Below are 21,827 nucleotides of genomic sequence, written 5' to 3' on the forward strand. Positions count from 1 at the left end.
CGATAGCATGCTTTTCACAAATTCTGTTGAATTTTTGCTACAAAGTTTTATTATCCAATTTTTCCCATAATTACAACGTATTACATTTTCACGTCGTTCGGTCTCGTTCTCTCTGTTTCTGACGGAAGCCTTGAAATAAATTCACTCCCCATATGTAATGTAATAGCTATTAAAATTGTCGAATACACGTCGAAATTAGCAATCAAATGGGATAAATCGCATGATTTTATATCCTATTAAATAACCAAAGACCCGACTGTTACACACACACACACACAATTTGAGCAGCAGCATCATATTTCACGTTGTTTCGTCGTTTGACTGCCGGAGCGCATCATTGCACACCCACATACACATGGCGACCGGGCAAATCACATCAAATCAGCCCCGTAAACTCAAAATGTGAATTCAATTAACGTTATTATATATTGTTTACGTCGAGTAAAAAGACACTTTAATTTGCGATTGTGACGGCAATGCGCATGCTGTATTCAAAGGCCTGCGTTGATATAATACATGTAAAACGGAAAACGGTGTGTGCAATTTACCATATGTCACTCGGCCGTCGACAACGGTGGTGATTACTTTGCCATTTTTCGAGATTTTCGTAATTTTCGTGCGATCAGCCGAACGTGAACGTTGCGTTCGTGTGCTCGATGGTGATGATGAACGTTGTGATGAGCGCGATGATGGCCTTGGCAATGAATTTCGACCATCTTTTACTTTAAATTTCACATTAAACATTTTTTTTTTTTGCTTAATTTTTCACAATTTGATTCCAAGTAATCTTAGTTTATGTCTGTTCTGTAAATTGATTTGCGTGTTCTTTTCAATTTTCAACAGCAATTCATTTGAATGCCCATTTGCGAATTAAAATGCAAATGTTGTTATTCTTGTCTTCTCTCTGTGTATGTATAAATAATAATTAACAAAAAAAAAAAAAAAAAATTGAATGACGTTGTGTGAATGAAGACTTCTCTCAATGTTGAATGATTATTTATGCATTGAATAGACGAAACACCGACGAAATTGAATAACAACGAAATATACGCGCACACCAAGTGCCCAAACTATTTATTGTTTAATTTTATTGTCGACGTTAAATTGTCTCATTCCAAAGTTTTCTCATTCCACTGTGTTCCATTAACCTATTTGATTGCATGTCGCATGTATGGCTGACTGTTTTGTTTTTTTCTCTCGTCTTTTGTTGGTAGTTTAAACGCGGAGCTTGGATTTTTCGTTTGTTTTCGATGCGTGCTTATTGTTTCATTAGACACTTTTATGACGAAAATATGTATATTCAAGCGCACGTTGTAATTGCATGTTTTATCCGAACCAATAAAATGAAGTCGATGAATTTGGAATGAGGTGAATCGGTTGCGTTACATCTAAATTGAGTGTGATTTTAATTGAAAATGCTTTGCTTCAGTTTGCAATTGTTCATCCAGTTTAAATGCTATTTGATTGAGTCATGGAATGATTACACTTGACATTTGCTTTTTGCTACTTGTCAAATGCAGCTTCACGATATACTACGCTCACGGTGCTGTTGTTGCTGCTGCTGTCATTCATTAATAAAGCACAACTATTTCAGATGAATGAACTTGCGTTCCGAAACGAATTGATGACCTTTTGCTTGATTAAATTATGGCTTGAATTTTTGATTAGATGGCAATTGATTTGCACTGAAAATGTCGCACACTGTGTTGGAATTCACTATGATGAAATCGATTTTTCGGATGACAACAGTTCACAAAACACTTGTATCGTTTGGATGTGATTGAGTGAAACTGAAAACTAAGTTGCCTTCGAATCACTCAAACACTCTGCCCAAGTTCGAATGCGAAGATATGATCGACGCAAAGGGCCGCTTGCGATTCAATCAAAAAAAAAAAATGCGTTGAATAATCTCTCTCTCCCAGTTTTTCTTCTCTATATTCGTTCCAAAACTTAAACACTGGAATTCACAACGAATAAATACCAAGCGAACGGTTATCACAATACACAATTTGCCGACTAATAATATCAAGATAACATCCAGCGATAAGATTAAAAATGCTCTATTGTTTTGAAATATTGCAACCGCTTGTTTCAGTTGGCTTTGGAACTGAAATTCGCTCACTACTGACTCAAACTCACCGACCGCACCGCAATGAGCAAACGCTTGTTTCTTTGGCACATGAAAACACACGTCGCTTTTTGTTTCGACAGTAAACAAATAGAGAAAAGCTGTAGATATTGAAAGGTGTGGTTTGAATTAAAAAAACAAACGAATAAACTGTAGGTGAATTCAAAAGACACAATCCACGCTGTGATTTATCGTATGTTTTTGGGTGGACGTGCACACAAATTCGTTATACATTTTCATTTTCGGCAATTAAAAGATTTCGCGCCTCGTGAGAAAATTAGAAGAAAATGAAATTGCCAGAGACAGACAGAAAGCAATTTTCACATAGTTTATGGTTTTTTTTTTCTTTATTTATCGGACGAACAGTCATTTGTGCTTGTGTGCATTATGACGGCAAAATAACTATGATATAATCATCGAATCACGCAGAGCTGATGTATGTGAAAAGGTCATCAGTGAATTTTTGATGAAATTCAACGTGAGAGAATCGAACGGCGAAATAAAAACAAAAACAAATGGACGTTGTTGGAACTAAAAATGAAATTTCTCGACATTGAACATTTGTAATAATGAGCCTCTCTCTCTCTCTCTCTGCGTTCGCATTGCAAATTCAATTTGGTTACATGGAAACCAAATGGATTTTGTGGATGGCCAAACCAATATGGAAAATGTAATTTCATTTCGATCGTGTGTGCTAGCGGAAAAACACAAAACATAAATTCAATGAATAGAAAATATGCTCTCGGTTTATTCGGTGTGCAAACAAAAGCGTTTTAGGTATTTAATAAATTGTAAATATTTCACTGATATTTTTCGGTCACCGGAATTTGTTCTAGAATGCAAAATTATTTATTTGGGTAATTTATTGATTTGGCGGATGTATCAAATGATATTCATGATCATCAGCAACGAGATCGATACTAACAACGCGAACGAATGGAGCAGCTTGTCCACAACCCAAAAATGTTCCAGGTGAATGGTTCATCAGAGAATTCACTGGATATTTATGATGCAAATTCTATTTTTGAACTCTTGACAGTGAATTGAATTTCGGAATTTCAATCTCGTTCGTTGAATGTAAGTGACTATCCATTGACAAAAGGCCTGAGAGAAGAGAAAAACACAATGCACTATTAAAATGGTAAAAAGCTTTTTGTTGTTGTCCGTTTCGCTTTCTTCATCTATTTCCCATTGAAATTCGGTGTTCTTTGCTCTCGTTGGCTGTCGATGCGTTCGTTGTTTTGTTCTCCATCTCGTTCGTTTGCTCTTATGCAATATCGCAATCGAAAACAAACACAAGTAATAAACTGCGAGGTCAATTAAATAAAGTCTGTGTATGGCTGTCATTTCATTTTGTCGGTAATTCATCACCGACTGAGTCGCCGCTTTCTTTGTGCACCGTCCATCTATAAATGTACGTGTGTGTGTGTGTGTGGATCGTTGAGCGCATATCGACTTCGCACATATTATGCACGCCCCAACAACTCTAACTTTTGTTTGCTTCGTTCATTCATTCATTTGAGCGCTGCAAAACCAGCATAAATGTTGTTGCACTGCAACACATTGTTTTCAATTCCTTTTCTCTTGCTCATTCTATTCATTTCGTAGCGCCACTACTGCGGATTTTCATTCCGAACAATCTCCCAGTCGTTCGTTGCGTTTGATGTGTCTAACTCGATTTGTTCAAAAGCCATTGCACACCGTGAACGGATGGAACGCAATATTTTACGCAAAAGATTCTTTTTATCTGCTGACAGCCACGAAAATGAGCGAAACGAGTGAGTGAAAAAAAAAGAGATGTAGAGAGAAAAAACAATGCGACGAGCAAATTCTTTCATCTAACGCAACATTTTGAGCAAACAGCAGCGCGTAAATTAAATGGATCATCTGATACAAAGCGAAATTTCAGTTCGTTCACATCTCAAAACAGAAATGAAACCGAACCAAACCCAACTGAACATAGGGCACACAAACAGTAGCTGTTTCATTAAAATTTCAAACTCATTTATCTCCACTTATGATCGGTCCAGTAAGCACGAAAATGGCGAGCAGCAAACACTTTGAACACACCCAAAGCATTAGCCATTTGAGAGAAGACGAAGAAAAAATGCGAACGAATGACATAGAAAACGTGATCTGAAAAGATGTTTTTAATTGCCAAATGAAATGGCAAATAAAAAATCTAAACAGAAGGAAAATGAGCCACTTCATTCGAATCAATAAACAATATTACATAATTGATTCAGTCCCCGTGCATTCGTCATCGTTGTTTGAAAATATGTTGCATTTCACGTAGAGCCAAACGTCGCAAAACTTGAAACCGACTATTAAAATATGATGTAATATTTTGTGTGATTCGGCCAAAATAGGCGAACGCGTTCGCGCGTCGAGAACACTCGAATGCTGAGTCTCTCAAGTCTGTTTACCGTTTTCATGAATACGGAATGAGTGTTGTGACGATAATTTCGAATAAATAAACACCCAAAACTAGCATTCGTTTTTCGGCGATTGGTTTTGAATGGCGAGCCGTTAATAGATATTGCTATTATTGGAAGTTTTTTTTTTGTTAGCAGCAAAACTAAATTATAGGTTATTCAGCTGTGCGAGAGAAACGCCAAGGTTTTCATAACAGAAAAATGTAGTCATTGCTGCGCGCGACTGTCCGCATAGACGATTTGATTATAATATTCTGTTTGTTATGAGCGCAGAGAGAGAGAGAGAGAGAGAGAGAGAGAGAAAGAGAAAAAATGCGTCTTATTTATTCATCATATTTTTTTTTCTTCTATTCGTTTTTGGTTTCACTTCAAAGCCACAAAACTCACGTTCATGGACTCGGTTTGGCATGCGCCTTCAAACACAAAATGTATTTGTGTTTTGGTTTTGCACGTTTGGATTCAGTTAATTCATCATTACAGGCACATAGCTGCGAAGTTCGAGTTTCACTGCGCGAAAACGAATGTTGAAAATTAAATAGGTAACTGAATCGTTTGTCGTTGTCAATGGGCTTTTCATTCTGGCTTTTTCGCGCCCCCAAATACATTCAATTAACCACAACGCAATAAACGACAAACGATAACAGATTGAGTGCGTGCGACGAGGCAATTATGTGTGTCTCTGATTTTTTTGCGCCTTCAATTTGGTTGGAATTTCCAAAAACCACATATACGCGGTTCGTTCTGAAAGCGTAGAGAATCAAATCGTTTGTTGTTTTTTCCAAAATGCGTTCGATCCACTCAGCATTTAATCACCATTTCAGCTGGTAGTTTTTTTGTGTGTGTCGTTTTTAATCCTGAAGTGGTCGACACTAGACGAGGAGTTGTTGCGTTGCTGATCCACTTTTTAAAAATGCAAACTCGATGGATGTTGAAATGATGGAAAAATGGTTCAACGAGTTCATGTGGCGCGCATTCAGAATATGGAGTTTTGTTAGATTTTTATTCTCTCTTTTTTTGGCTTTATCTCTTTTTCAACGAAACGGGCGTCTGAAAGAGACAAAGTGAGCGAATATTTGTATGACTCGAAGCGAATTTACGATGCTTTTGCAGCGATGCACAAAAACCACCTGTGTCAAATGCCATTCTTTTTCTCTCTCCATAAACACGTTAGTTTCTTTTACAACAGTGCATTTGTCGCTTGTGATAACGATGCATTTTCCATTTTCCAATGACGTTGGCTTGGACTCGAATCGCAAGCCCATCTACTCGCTCCCACTCGCGTGCGCATTCGTTCACCGAGAGAGAAAATTGTGCATTGTTATCGCTGACACTAATTCATGCACATAATTTCTATTTTGTTGGCTGTTATGCTCTTTTCGGGGCGCAGCGTTTTTGTTATTGTTTTATTTATCATTTTCAGCTTCAGCTGCAGTACAAGAACTCTATCAAACAGTTGCAAATGCGTATAAATGATGTGTCAACATGAAAAGCACGTCAAGACAATGCACTGAATCCACACTCGCTGGCATCAGTGCACGTAATCCAATTTGTCGGTGAACGAAGAGAAAAAAATCCATTTCTCTCTGATTCGCCAGAGAAGACGAACGAGAGAGAAAAAAAAATTCAATGCACAAAAATTATTCTTATTTGAGAGAGATGTATTTTCGCCGTCAGCTTCAAAAGCATGATGAAAATATTCTGGCTTTGAACTGAAGTGAAAATTCGTCGTTGCTTTTATTCCGGCGAAAATTTATTGAGTTCCAAAGTACACACACACACTGCACTATTGGAGATGATAATGTGTACGCCTTTTTAATCTAAAACCGAAACCACAACAATGCACATCGTTTCTCTTCTCCACTCTCTGTATGCGCACGATGTTGTGATTACAATGTTCCACCGAAAAATATTTTCAAAGCAAAAATATTTGCTCGATGTTAATCGCCCAGAAAAAAACCAACAAAAACAACAAAAATAAAACGAGTACTATCAAATCGAATACAGAATTGTGACTGAGGCGAAATTGCCTATGTGAATATGATCGAGTTTCGTGGCGAATTTCGTACAATATACAAAACGACCAAGACCAAGACCTGCCCGGAGTGTGCATGTGTTGGACGCGAGCGTATTTATTTTAGCTAAAATTAAAATAATCAATCGACATATCGATGTGTGTGTGCAATTCTGCTTTGATGTTTGAACGAGAATCCAAACGACACAAGCAACACGATACTTAAAGAAATCGCACGCACACACACACTCGCACCGCCCGAAAAATAAAATCTATCTCGATATATGATGTATGTGCTTGAGGCGAGCTACGCTGTATGGTATGTGTGTGTTAGTGTATATGCGAACAACAACACAAACCGCGACATTATAGCTGCGGGTGATTCTGCTATATATTGTTTTTTGCGCTCTCTTCTCTACTCCAGTCTATGTGTGTGTTTTTGAGTGTAAAGTAATTTGTGTTTTGAATTTTGTATGACATGCTCGAGCGTAAAATTAGCAAATGTATGAGAGTGAATACTGAAAAAAAACACACATACTGTTCAAATCACACATTGCAAGCGACTTGTTTTGGTGTTTTTAGCGATGACATAAAATGTACACGGCTAAAATGCCTTTAAATGCTTACCGAAGGTGAGTGAGTGATACACAAAAATATTGCGAGTGCTTTTTTCCACTCGCTCTTTCTCTATGTGTGTTTGCTCCGTTTCGATAGCATGCCATACCATAACATACGTAGATTTTGTCTATTCGCCAGTGTATCGACTATTTGTACAAAATCGAACGAGTTAACGAAGCAAGGTGCCATTATTCATACCTTATCTCTGTATTGCATAAACACAATGTCAATACAATAAATATAGGCTATGCTTTGAATTTTCGGAACTTGAAAACGTTATCTCACTGTTATCAGCCCCGCTACTCATGCTAAATGTTTACGTTTGTGCGTTTGTTTGTTTGGAATTTGTCATTCGAGAGATAATTTACCAGAAAGAACGGTATATGTGTGTGTATCGTTGGAGCCACAACTCGAAATAGATATTGCGCATTGATAATAATCAAGCTAAATCCAAGCAAAAATTCCACGCTAAATTTTGCATATACACATTCCATCAGCACGTCATATTGTATCTCATACTCAATTATTCATACACAATGAAATAGATGTGATGTTATAGCCCCGTGTATCTCATACCAAAATATAAACGTTGAGTGTGTGACACATGACACAACATGTCGCGTCCACGCACACACATCGATTTAATTATGGAATCCGATTAAAGTCGATGCGTCATAAAATGTATGACCGTAATCTTGTGATCCAGTAGATCTAGTTCAAAGTGCCTTTCGGTTTCACATGACCCGAATTTTCTCTCCCTCTGTTCCACTCTATGGCTGTACTTGTAATGACATTTTATGCTGGTAATTGGATTTTGACGCTCAGTATGAACGAAGAAAGGTGCGAATTGTTCCTCGTTAGTTCGGGTAGTGTTTTCATTGAGAAGATTTGTTGAATGGGCAATTACCGCCTGCTTTTGGGTCGCGCATTTTATCGTTTATCGTCATGAATGAGCTATCATCGATATATCGTTTGATCGATTACAACCCGAACGAAAATTCATTTCACACAATCCGATGATTTATCGATTTTTGGCTGTTCATTTGCTCACGGCGTTGCGGGCGCATAGCAAGAGAGAGAAAAGTGTCTTTGTTCTTCAATAGCTTGACCTTGAGATGTATCTAATGAACAGTCGATAATTAAATTATATTCATACTGTTGGAATTCACGACTCTTTCTGCACTATTCGAATGTGCCAACCTTCGGTCAAAAGATGAAAAATTATTACGCTTTTTTCCTTCTTCTTATTTTGCTAGTTGCGCCATGTATAGGTCTAGAATTCAGTTAAATGTTTCTTTTGTTAAGCGAGACGCTCTAAAGTCTAATTACAACCATGAATTATGACTTCTGTCGCGCGGGACAATAACCAGAGACAGATGAGGGAGTTTATTAGTTTGTTGAGCGTATGAATACACAAAGAACTAATGGGTTCGAACTGCTTTGAACATTTTTCATTTGAAGAATGTGTGATGAAGTAATACAATATTACTTTGGCGGTTCGATATATGAGGAAAGAGAGAGAGAGAGAGAGAGAGAGAGAGAGAGAAAGACGAAAGGCAATTTGATACTTGATCAATGAACATTGTAAATAATATACTTCATATGCACAACAGCCATCGTGCGCGCGTAATATTTCCGAAAGGTTTCTTCGCAACGTACTTTCTTTTTGGCATGCGAAGAAGCACTGTAAATGTTGACAACAACTTTTTCATCATATACATATACGTATAATTTTTCGACTGTAAAATCCCAGAGCTCTGCTCTCCAAACGTGTGAAAGTTGACATTTTGGTTTTTTTTCTCCATTCGCTTCCGATTCCAAACAACAGCAAAATCAAACTTTGTACGCAACATAAACAAAGACAAAATGAGCCAAATAATGCAATTCCATGGAATTTCGAGAAGAGGATATACAAAACTTTTCCACAACTCAAACTTATAATGTGTAACGAAAATTGAATTTAATCCAATGCTGCATATATATCCAATGTGTGCATAAGTGTCATTCGATATGTGAGGTATTCGGAATGGGAATATATATATATATATGTGCTATTGATCGATTTTATTTGGAAAATTGTACTCAGTCGTCTATGATAAATCGCGTCGATTGGCCTATCATTTTCCGCATTGCACGAGCAATGAAGCGTTTCTTGCCATTTCATCGCTTTATCGCCACACATTTTGATGGGTGTTTGTTGTGTGTGTTTGATTTTGATACCAAAACAAATCTGAACGCGTCATATCCGCAGTGGAGTTGTGTTGGATGCGCGAAATCAATATTGTATTTCAATGCATACACATCCAAACGCTAAGAATATAATATACGTGCGAACGTGCAGTGCTTATCAGCAGTGTTCGGGGCGCATTTGCAATGTAGAATCGACTACAACATCGATTGCATTCTATAAGTTGTGGTGAAAAGTTTTTAATCTATGTGTGGAAATTGTGTGTGTGCGAAAATTTATTGATGAACTTAAAGTTCGGGTCGTTTTCGTCACTTTTCTGTATACACATAAATTCAATTAAATGAACGAACGAAGAGATCGATTCAATTGTTTGCACTACAAACAAGAGAGCGAAAGCGAGAGAGAGTTTCAATTAAATAGAAAGTGGTTTCGAAACCAAAAATGGCGAAGGAAACAAAGCGATTAATAATTCAATTAAATTCCATTGTTCCAATATGCAATATGTGTGTCCTTGACCTTTCTAATTTATTACGCCAAAAGGTATATTGTTCTTGTGAGCATCGAAGCCATAGTTTGGATTGTCAATGACGCTGCCTGATCTCGTTCACCCACACATCTGTTCAGCAGTAGCTCATTCTACCATATACGTACAGTACAGCACACATCAGAAATCAATGCATTTTAGATTGTGTTCTAAGACATTTACATGACGCTTTATTGCCGACGAAAATCGATCGAATTACAAAAACACAACAAAATACATGCTACACCCATTCCATAAGAGAGCCAGGTGGTGCGTTCAATGAATTACAAATCATGTTTGAAGCAACACCGCTTTGTCGTACATTTAAAATTGTGTTTGTTTACATCTCTAATTCATTCGTTGAACACACCTAATTGAACTGTTTATTTGCGTGCGCTCATTTTCGTTGTCGTTAAACATTTTTCGATCTGTTGTTGGCTTGTTGTGCCAACCCGAATGCTGATTAGCACTTACATGTGACTTTTGCTACTCGATTTGACGAGTACAGCACAATCGCTCCCCCGTTTGTAGTAAATGCGCATTTGGTTGAAGGCGATTTTGTTTCGATTTCAACTATTTACTCATGGGCTAATTATCTCGAGATGTCGTCAGCAATTTGGATACCCATCTCAACACCGTCATTTCGCTATTTTGTGTCAGTTACATATATAAATTAAATGTAAAAAATTCTGTACAAAACTCACCACAATCATTCAAATGGCCGGGTTTGTTCTCACGATTGCTCTCCGTTAAACTGGTGTTGTCGTTGTTGGTTGCGGCAATTGGCGGCACTGTTTCAAGTTGCTTCGGTGCATTTGCCAATAAGATGTTTGCAACTGTCTTGTCAATAGCACCATGTTGAACACGTTTGTTTTTCAAATGATGTGGCGTATCTCTGTGATATAAATGATGAAACAAACATGAGTATTGGCAACAATCGTATCATTTCAGCGTTTACATCGTTTAATACACTTACCGCCTATGCAATTTGATTGGATGCAATTTCTCAATCTCTTCTTCTTCTTCTTCATCACCACCTTCCGAATCATTTTTCTCTGCCTCTTCTTCCATTGAGAATCCAACTTTACGCTCATTGAATCCCTGAATAGATTGAAATTTTAGTAAGAAAAATATACTTTTCATATTGGATTTCATTAGATAAAACACTTTCTAGATCATACTGCAATTTCATTTTTGAAAAAAAAAAACAACAGAAAACATAATTTTACTTACATTTACTTCTCCATTTTCATCATCTCCATAGGATTGATGTCGTTCGGTAGCTCCACCGAAAATTGGCTCTTGTGAAATACTTGTTGCAACGGTGGTCGAAGTGTTCGATGGAGGCGGCACAATTGATTCGACTTCGGTTCGTGCCTCGGATATGTTATCCATGGTCGTGGAATTAATGATGGTCGTTTTGCCCGATGATGGTTTTGATGATGACTAAATGTGTTCCACACACACACATGAAACCGGAGAAAAGCGTCATTTAGAACATTTCAACGTTTCGCAAACTGTAAATGGTTTTCGCAAAAGCTTTTCATATATGAAAAAAAAAGAACATACCTCTTCGGACAGGGTGTCCAAATTGCCACCGTCATCGGCTTTATTTTTCTCTTTCGCAAACAATTTGTGTGCTTTGAGTTTCAATTCTTTCGGATGTGGTGTATTCTGACGTACGAATGGCGTATCCTTATCGGCAATGCCAGAATCTTCGGAAAATTTAACGGAATGTGTACGAGATGCTTCACGCTCTTCCCATGCTTCATCATCGGAAGACCCTTCATCGTCGTGACCATCTGTGAACATGTGCAAAATGTGCGATAGAAAACAAACCGGTCAGAGAACGAATTAAAATAGAAATTTAACCAAAAATTGGTTAGTTGTAACAGGAAACAATCATCAATCACACACAATATTCTTGGTTATTTTCAATCAAATTGTGAATATGCAAGTGTTTATCAGCTACGGTTTTATCATATTTATCTATCATTGTATACCATGTAGAGAAAATGTAATCGAAAATTACTATTCCGTGATTCATGCTTATTGTGTTAGTTGCATCGTAGTTGGATTAGAGGCAGACATACGAATTGAAAATCAATTCCGATAAAACGATGTTTCGATGTGGCCGACACTTCAATTCACATGTTTTCTTGTTTATTCAAGAGAGAGCGAGAGTTCAAATCGATTATTCTGTCGAACATGTTTTGATTATAATAAATATAGACTAACATCGGAATGTTATTATCAATTGTGTTGCGAAGAAGAGCGTTAGCGTCATCAAACTCCAAATATTCATCCACACACACACACAAGAGCATTGGCTCTTTTTGAATACGCAATGAGAATGCCATGTCTCGTCTTCGATTTGAGTACTTAATCGTTCTTTGCCGAATTTGTGGGTGTGTGTACGACCGAGATTTTCTATAAATAACCGCTCCAAAATAAATATGAGATATATTGTCGTCAATAGTTGCTGGTATGTGCATTTATTGAGTCGTTCATATGGCCTTCATGCATATTATGGATGAACGGTTAATTAATTAGACAAACTATTGTTAGTTACAGTTAATAAAATACGATTTCGGTATGAGAAGATCATGTGCGAAACCCATAAATTGTTGGGTCGCAGCAACAGCACCATTAAATGATGCGTTTGAAATTTCATACTTAAATCACAATGAATCCACGTAAATGGCATGCTTGTAGAACATTCCATTGTTAGTTTATTAGCTCGCAATGTAAAGTCTGTTCGCGCTTGTTATGTGTTCAACGTATTTTTAGCTGAGATTTCCTATTCGACATCGATTCGAAGAACACGAGCACACACACATTTTCGACTCAAACTGTATGCACTCTATCCATTCAGTGCTCGATTTGTGCATCTTAACAAAATGCAGCAAATTCATTTCGAACGAACTTTATTTTCGAACATTGTTTGTGTACAAACATGTAACATGTTTTAGAAAATGTGTTCGCTTTGATATCGAATGGAATTTCAGTGTTGGGGTATGAGCAGAAGATGGTTATTTCATCAAAGGCAGCCAAACAGTATATATATACGTGTGTGAAATCCTAGCGGATCGAGAGTTAATCAATGTACTCAGAGAATGAATGATAAGGTCTTTTTACCATGAATGCGTTTGTATTTGGTTACCATTTTCAGCAGCACTAGTCATGAGCAAATGAAAAACATGTAAAAGCATTCAAAGAATTTCTGGTTAAGTTTGAAGTGGGAGGCAAACAGAGAGAGAGAGAGAGAGAGAGAGAGAGACAGGCAAAATAGAGAGAGAAAGATAGACATAGAGAATGTCTACTGGAGTAAATGTTGTATTTGTATGGTTAATCTCGAGCTTCAAAAATAGATTTCATTTGTGTTGTATAAATGCAAACCTTCAATTAGGGATAAATCCATTGAATCGAATCTTTGATTCGATCGATACAAGCGGCCAGGTAGAAGAATTTCTTTAAAATAGAAATTCCATCAATATTTTAGATTAGAAAACATCATCGGAATAAGAGAATTTTCATAAATCTTCTAACAACAAAATGCTGCCTTAATTAAAGTTTACTTCGAACACATCGAACCGGATGCTTTATCAAAATTAATGCGGATGCTTATCATTTGTGGTGTGATAGACTCAAACGGACCCATCGGCAGAGTCGAATACAAACGAAGACGAGAATTTTTTTTTGGGTGCGATAGTTCAAAGTAAATTATGTTTATACATGGGTATGTGTATGCAAATGTTTTTCAGACTAAAAATAAAACTCACCTGCACCTTGTGGTTGATATTCCAACTGGGGCAACAAGAAGCATGTCAATACCTGTTGGTACATAAAAAGAAATAAAGTACGGAATTGGTGGTTTGATTGATAAAATGCTCTCCTGAAGTGTTTGACTGTTTGTGTCACACACACATTCCCGTGGTGACCAATGACAAGTGTGCTTCAGTGTGCATATATCAAAATGATTTGGCATCTCGTATTTTGAAAAAAAAAATATTCAAAACTTTTCCCATTTTCCAACCTGTTCGCCCGTATGCTCGTCCGTATCAGTTTGAAATGTGAGCAGTGGTTGTGCCTGGTTCTCCGATAGCCAAACCGCTTTCAATTGTAAATTGACCAGTGTGTATGGTAGATATTGTAATTGATTACCCGATACGTCAAGCACATGCAACTCCGTACAGTTGCCCAATTCACTTGGCAATTTTTTCAGCTTATTGTCACGTAAACTGAGCACACCCAATGATATACAATTGCCAATTTCGATGGGTATCGATTCTAAGCTATTTCTATCTACATTCAAATTATTCAATTTTATCAAACGTCCAATCGATTTGGGCAATTTGCGAAGGAAATTTTCGGTCAGTATAAGCTCTTGTAAATTTTCACATCTGTTCACAGTCGAAAACGATAGATAGAAAGAGAATATATGAAGTGATTAAAAGATTAAGATCAAAGGGAAAATCAATTGAGATAAATAAGCTCAATTGATTCAATGTGTGTATGTATACGTGGCTTTAGCAACACAAACACCAAAAATAGATCAATTTACTTACAATCCGATTGATTCATTCAGAATGTCTACACGATTTTGATCCAATTTGAGAATCGTCAATTTGCGCAACTTTGACATGCCATCCGGCAATGTTTCCAGAACATTTTGCGATAAATGCAAATCGGTCAAATTTACTAAGCCGCCAATTTCTTCAGGTAATTCTTCTAGTCTGTGTGTGTGTTTCATCATGGAATTGAAAAAAAAAAATGATAGCAAAAAAAAATTGTATTCGGTTAATTAATACGCTGAATTCACAGCTTGAAACAATGTTGAATAAAATGAATCGCCATTTAACTGTATGTCGAAAGCAAGTCAATGACATCAATTTACGACGAATGCATACGTATAATTTTCTCTCTATTACGTTGCGCGGCAAACTGTTCGCTAGAATTCCCGGATAGGAGTCAAGAATTGAGAATAAAAACATCACAACAACAACAACACCACATTGAATATTTCAACGTTTCACGTTGCTACGTCACTTTTTTAATTTTACTCAAGAAATGGACAATAACTTCAACATATTTATGCTAAACACGCACGCATCACTCCCATACAATTTAGTTGGTTGGCTCATTTTTTTTTTAGCTAAGGCTTGCACGTTTCTTTTTTCTTCTCTCTGTGTTGCGTACTGCACGCATACAATTTGTTTTAATCAGAAACAATGTGTAAAAAGTTGTTGTGTGTGCGATGGAGCTATGCGCGTTTAGTTATTAGAATGAAATTCTTGTTGTTGCTTTTTTTCCTCTCTTCCTTTGCATGCTGTTGTTGTTATTTTTTTCGCAGTTAAGCAATGGATAGTATGATTAACTGGTAAATTCATAACGCTCATTTTCTCATTTTTTTCGTTAAACGAATTTGTCTCGTTGCTTTTGTTTAGAAGAATCTTTGTTATTCAACAGATCTATTTTTCTTCGACAATTTTGTCATACTCACTTGTTTTCCGATACATCGAGACACGTCAAATTTGTCAAGCGGCCAATTTCCGGTGGCAACCGCTGCAATTGATTGTGATCTAACCATAGCTCTTGTAATGCTGGCAAATAACCTAAATGCGCCGCCAGTGTCACAATGTCGTTGTCGCCCAAATCCAATCGTTCCAATTTGGTTAATCTACTTATCGATTCCGGTAAATCCTTTAATAAATTCTCTCGCAATTCCAGTGACTCCAGGTTGGACAAGCTGAAAAGAAGAGAAAAAAATGCCCATAGTTAAATGGTAAAACGAAAAAGTTAAATGTATAATAATAAATACAGCTTAGAATTTTAATTTAAAACGCCTAGCTGTAAATGTTTTGTATGGAATGGCTCATCGCTGGATTTACGATGGGATTTTAACTGTAAACAACAAATGTCAATTGTATTTACTGCTTATGTTGCTGTTTATTTTTTTCTATGACATTTAAAGCCATTTTACAACTTTCGTTTTCAGCTCTACATATTTTCGCCTTTTCTAGACATTGCACATTCAGTCGGAACATAAACCGTTTGAGCTGCGAGCATTCGACGGATGCAGAGCGAGAGAGAGAGATAGAGAGTGAGTGTGTAACATGTCGCATGTATGTATTGATTAGTGAATGACTAACCGTTGGAAGGTATAAAGTGTGCTTCGAGATGATTTGACACATGTATATCATCAATGTCGGCTAGTCGTTTGCATGATTCACTTCTCTTCTTCAATCGTTTGCCATCCGAAAATGGCGCTTCGTAAACGTTTTAAAACAGAATGAGAGAGAAAGAGAGAAAAAACAACACGGAATGATGAGGCGCAAAGTATATAGCTACTAGCTGTGAGTTTGATATTATGTGATGGATGGGATCGATGTCGCTTCGCATTCATAACCGGAAATTATATAAAACTCTCTCTCTCTCTCTCTCTCTCTCGCTCTCTTTTAATGAACTTTATATTGTCTTTGTGTTGCTGTGTTGTGCTGCGACTCAGAGCCACCGAGTTGCGTTCTCTCTCTTCCACTTCAGCCGTCATTTCAGCGATGATTGGGTTTTTATAATCCAATTATTGATTTTTATGTCGTTAGATCTGCAGTAAAACGTATTAATATCGTAATCGCCTTTTTGCCCCGTTCGCATCAATAGACTTTTGCGTACAAACGCAAGCACACACACACACTCTCTCATATTTTTCGCTTCTCATTACGGGCAATTTTATTTAAATAGATTTTCGAGGCGCACACAGCAACACACTCACTCTTCTTCACTAGAACTGGTTCACTCGTACTGTGCCCAACAGCACTCTCATTTATTCACATTAAAACCATTTTGTATACAAAATCTATATATGTGAACGCATCAGTTAAAAACACAGAGTGCCACAGATGGGATGAAACCAACGTTATCGATTTATAATTCCACAGAAAATGGATACGTTTTTCAATTGTTCTGGAATCAGTGCGTGGTATAGTATACCAACAGCGATTTTATCAATAATTTTCAGCCCGAATCTGAAAACCTTAACTTTATCCAATCCATTTTACAATTAATTCGGTTTGATTATTGATTTTCACTAACGGAATATTCGATCAAATGAGAGCGAGCGGCAAGAGAGAGAGAGAGAGAGCAAAAAAAGCCATTGAAAGTTAAATCTGATGCAATTAATTAATAGTTCGGACACTTTTTGCCGCTTTCTCACACACTCACTCATTATTTATTTAATGAAAGGTTCACCAAATGGTAATAAATGCTGTGATGACCCAAACGCGCGCATCAAACACAATATTCGCATTTATTTTAATCGCTCTTTTCAGAGATTATAAATTCCCAGAACGGTTTTTTTCCTGCAAATATTGAAAGTAATGGACACGGTAAATGTGACACTGGGGCTGGAGCTGATTAATACCATTAATTAGATAAAAAGTACAATAATATCAGCCAATTTTCAGTTTTTCATGTTAAATGCGATTATATAGTTTTATTTCTTCTCGTTGGGAATTTCGACTCTTTCTCCATTGCCTTGAATCTAAGAAAGTCATTCGCGGTAAATTTCGGAGCAAATCGACGAATCAATTGGTGAATAATGGAGGTAGAGAGTGCAAAGCGTGCAACATGAATTCGCTACGCTTTTTATTCGTTGAGCTACAGAACGAGATGTTTACCTAACGGTAATTGAGGGTAACAGCATTAAGAGCAATCATGACTCATGAATCATGTGGTTTTCCATGGCAATGAATTTAATATCGTGAAATGCGCTCGGTGCTTATGTTGGTGTTTTCTTCGCTTTTCTACTACGATTGTGTATAGATTCCGTGCAAAGCCGTGGCATCTAAAATTAGATGCTTACGAAAAAGGTCAATTTGCTTGTTCAATCGAAATGCCAATGCAAAATGTCAATACGCGACTGAGTCTTTTACGCTATACGATCAATTCTTCGTAGGCTGTTAATCCTTCGGAAAAAAAGATATGCAGAAGAAAAATAATGAATTAGCATTGTTTCTCGTTTGGCGCTCGTTGTCGATATACACATTTCCAAAAAAAAAACAAACCATTATACCATTATGATCAATTACGTCAATTATACGTTTCGTGTTTTCACGCTGAAAATTTCGCTCGTTCGATTCCAATGTTTGCGATTTGTGTGTATGTGGATTGAATTGATTTATAATCCGATGGCGAAGAGATAAATGCCGAGGGAAAAAGAGCAATCGCGCAATGTGATTCTTGTTTGTCTTTCCAATCAGTTTGATCATGTTCAAAATATTTGACGTCATGGAGAATAAACAGAGAACCGTGTGATTGGCATTTAATTCATTAGATTTTATCTTGAAAATGGGCACGTACACTAAACAGGAATTATGCTGATGCCTGATAATGGTAAAAAACAATGTTGTTCTACTTGTACTGACAATGGAACAGAGCCAGAATCATTTGTGGACTGAAACAACAACAACAACAATAAAAACCGAAACCATACTTACTTTCCAAAATCCTCTGGAAGCGATGTTAATGACATATCATTCAATCCTAATACTGTTAGATTTTTTAAATGAGAAAATCCGGGTGGTAAGCGGTCGATTGGATTCGAGCTAAAATCTGCTGTGTGCAAACTTTTGAGATGCCGTATCTCATCTGGAATGTCGGGGATTTCTGGAATGACAACAAAAAGAAAATTATTAAATTTTTGAGAATTAATATTCAATTTACTAAAATGATTATGAATGAATAAATTATGGACGTGGTGTATATGTTTGTGTCTAGAATTGTGTACGCCTACAAGTTCCCTCAAGCATTAAATCCAAAATTCCAAAGTGTGCGTTGAACAATTTTGCAGTCAAGCGTCGATAATTTGCACAAATGTAAGGAATTCTATTTTATGTAACGATACACAACGTTCGAATTTCGACGGATTCTCTCTCCCTCTCTCCTTCTCACTATCAACTTGATTCGCTTTGTGCAATCAGCAACAGACGTTCTATATCTACTCGACGCGACTCTGTTGAATTTGCATTTAAATGTTTATGTGGCATAACGTATGGTGATAAAACAAAAATTTTTATTTGTCAACGGAAACACAGACGTGCAGTTTTGTCCATTTATTACCGATGCTTAATTTCAATGAATTTCGTGTAATTGGAATAGCGTGCCTTTATAACATCGCAATTTTATGGCTCACAATCAACATGATTCAACTGACGAATAAGCGAGCAAACGAGCGAATTGCTTGCATGCTCCTCAACCGTACAATTGTTCCAACCATGGATGTAGATCATTAGAACAGGTAAAAGACAATCTATAAATAAATGAAAAGAAAGAAGAAGGGAAGAAAGAGCGAAAGAGCGAAAAGAACACAGTTGTGTGCAGGAGCTATGTGATTGTGGTTCAACCAGTTGTAATATTTTTCTCTTGTTTTTATCATCATCATCATCATCGTTGCATGGGATTTCATTTGTATTTGCACAATGGCATTTTCAATTTATGTTCTTTGTGCATCTTGATCATCGTCGACGCTACGACATACAATAATTTAAATCAGTTGAAGTGGAAGCGAAAAAAACACACACAAATTTTATGAATGGCTTAACTACACACAAGCTCTGGGAGTTCCTTTGAGCGCAATGTTGCTTGCGAAAATACGCGCACGATGGCTCGGAAGAAGGCGAGTTGAGAACGCACATGATATGCCCGCAGTCAACAGTAGAAACAATATCAAGCTAGAGATAGAATCTGAGGGAGAGAGAAAGAGATAGAGTTGGTGGCTCGACCCCAAGAAATTTCGCATTCACATTCGATAAATTTGCTACAATAGAGCTAACATGAGTCGTTGAATTTCATTCACTTTTCTTTGCATTTCTTTTCAAATGTTTGTTTTCTTCGGCTGCACGGTGTAATCTTCTGGCAAAAACTGGTAAGTAAATTACTGCGTTTGATGTTCAGGCCCATGGATACGGAGCTACAACATTGACATTGTGTAAAATTACGCTCATTGCTCACACAAACATTTTGAAATGGCAGAGGAAGGAAGAAGAAATGCAACGCTGAGAAACACGAAGAAGACGATGGCAACGGCAAACTAACGCAGGCGGAAAAGGACATCAAGATTAGTGCGAAAATTAATGTTTATGAGTGTTGACGGTGATGATGATGTCAGATGTTGGCTCTCGACTGTAATGAATGTGACAAGTGAAGAAGCGCGACTCTTACGTGTGTTGTCCACGCAGAAAACCACGCACTGATTTTTTTGCTCTTGCTTGCGATCGCGCGTCTCAACCGAGAGAACCACGAAGACAAAAAAGAAATGAAGAAAGTCATTGTTCTCGACCTTGTCTTGTTAACCACTAAAAACGCATATACATAAAGCAGCGACAACAGCAGAAGAAGAGAACGAAATAACGAACAAGCGTTTGAACGCGAGTGCGTACATTTTATGCTTTTTTACGAGGTGTACAAAAGACGCGAAGTGTCATTTCAACGACAATGGTTTTGTTTTCTTTTCATTTCTTTGTGTCTCATCGCCAGTGAGAAGCGAGAGGAGGAAAAAAATGGCATAGAGAAAGACAAGTTTAGCATTTTTCACATAGCTAGAGATTACATAAAAGATCCCGAACAACACACCGCACGGCTTACCAACGGAATTTCCAAATCAACTCGTAATAGCAACAAATCAGCGTCAAATTTTAATGCCAATTCGACGTCGTCGTCGTAGTCGTGGTCGTGGTCGTCAGCTGGTGTAAATTTCGAAGTTTGCGTCTATCTGTTGTTTTTGTTTCGTTTTCTAGCATAAATCTCGTCTCAAGGTAATGCACTGCTTAGTATCAGCGAATAAATTTCACCGCGAATGAATTGTGTGCGCCACTGAACAACAGATGCCAAATGACATGAACTTGGTATCCAAGTGATTAAGATTTTTAAATAGATCAGTTTATTTATTGCATTCGAAATGAGCATTAAATGCGCTATACACGCAGGCACACACATACAACGAAGAGAAAGTGTCTATCGCTTTGGGATGCTATTAATAAACAGCACAGCATAATAGTAGGTTTAAGAAAAAATATTTAGTGGGTTCTAAGCCGAATTTTTTTTCACGTTGCTGTTGTTCTTCTTCAATTCTGTGATCGAAAGCATCAGTTCAAACTGCTTATTTCCCCGTTACATGTTCATTGAACACATATTACGACCACTGCGACTAGACAACAGACGCGTGTTCACCGAAAAAAAAGAAAACGAAACGATCGGGGAAAAACGAAAGTAATAAATATTCTTCGTTCATTCTGACTGCTTTTTCTCACTCAGCATCAGCCGCAAGTCTCGAGAGCACAGATGACGTACACACACTCACTCTCTCTCTCACTCACTTGATGCGCCGATCGAATAACATGTGTGCTAGATGCAAATGATTCTCTACTGTAAATTGAAATGGCTTGTGTAGAGGGAACAAACAATCGAGAGAAGCAAAATAAAAAGATTTCGAATAAGTCGAAACGATTTGAAGCACGCGATTCACGATGGAAATAAAACAGAAGTTAAAAATGTCTTTCTCGTGTGCTCGTTCGGCTGATATGATAATTTAATTTGGCCGAGAGCAAACATGTCGGCCAACATTAATCAACGCGTTCAATACTATATGCACTACACTGTGTGTGTCTCTCTCACTCTCTCTTTCTCTCTCCGCGTCTATTTTGCGTGAACAATGTTTCAAACGAAGACATGGGAATACCATTTTTCGTTTGATGATAAAATAACAAATGGATTTCCTTTTAACGCATCGTTTGATGTACATTTTAGCACACATACAATCTGATGACTTGGCTTGGCTTGGCTTGGATTGGCTTGGTTTGATTTGACTTGGCTTGGTTTGTTATTGAACCACTAATTCAAGAAGTGTCGGGTTAAAATCTGAACGATTT

The 21,827-nt window shown here is 37.3% G+C and overlaps 1 protein-coding gene across 26 annotated transcripts in view; it reads right to left on the reverse strand.

Annotated features, from left to right (window-relative positions):
* LOC129567299 (protein lap4-like) overlaps positions 1 to 21,827 on the reverse strand; it is a 122,864-nt gene that overhangs the window by 74,101 nt on the left and 26,936 nt on the right. For 18 of the 26 annotated variants that reach the window (XM_055444047.1, XM_055444045.1, XM_055444044.1 and 15 more), the window contains 10 exons: positions 18,399 to 18,567; positions 15,407 to 15,652; positions 14,472 to 14,639; positions 13,940 to 14,306; positions 13,686 to 13,737; positions 13,303 to 13,374; positions 11,473 to 11,705; positions 11,137 to 11,349; positions 10,880 to 11,004; positions 10,608 to 10,798 (listed from right to left, as the gene is read on the reverse strand). In XM_055444047.1, coding sequence (XP_055300022.1) covers positions 10,608 to 10,798; positions 10,880 to 11,004; positions 11,137 to 11,349; positions 11,473 to 11,705; positions 13,303 to 13,374; positions 13,686 to 13,737; positions 13,940 to 14,306; positions 14,472 to 14,639; positions 15,407 to 15,652; positions 18,399 to 18,567 — 1,836 coding nt within the window. The remainder of the gene's footprint in view (positions 1 to 10,607; positions 10,799 to 10,879; positions 11,005 to 11,136; positions 11,350 to 11,472; positions 11,706 to 13,302; positions 13,375 to 13,685; positions 13,738 to 13,939; positions 14,307 to 14,471; positions 14,640 to 15,406; positions 15,653 to 18,398; positions 18,568 to 21,827) is intronic. The other 8 variants (XM_055444037.1, XM_055444038.1, XM_055444036.1 and 5 more) reach the window with 1 other exon arrangement.

This window comes from Sitodiplosis mosellana, unplaced genomic scaffold (genome assembly GCF_009176505.1).
Source record: "Sitodiplosis mosellana isolate CC-2019 unplaced genomic scaffold, AAFC_SMos_1.0 Smas_scaffold_11, whole genome shotgun sequence".
In the NCBI taxonomy this organism is placed as follows: domain Eukaryota; kingdom Metazoa; phylum Arthropoda; class Insecta; order Diptera; family Cecidomyiidae; genus Sitodiplosis; species Sitodiplosis mosellana.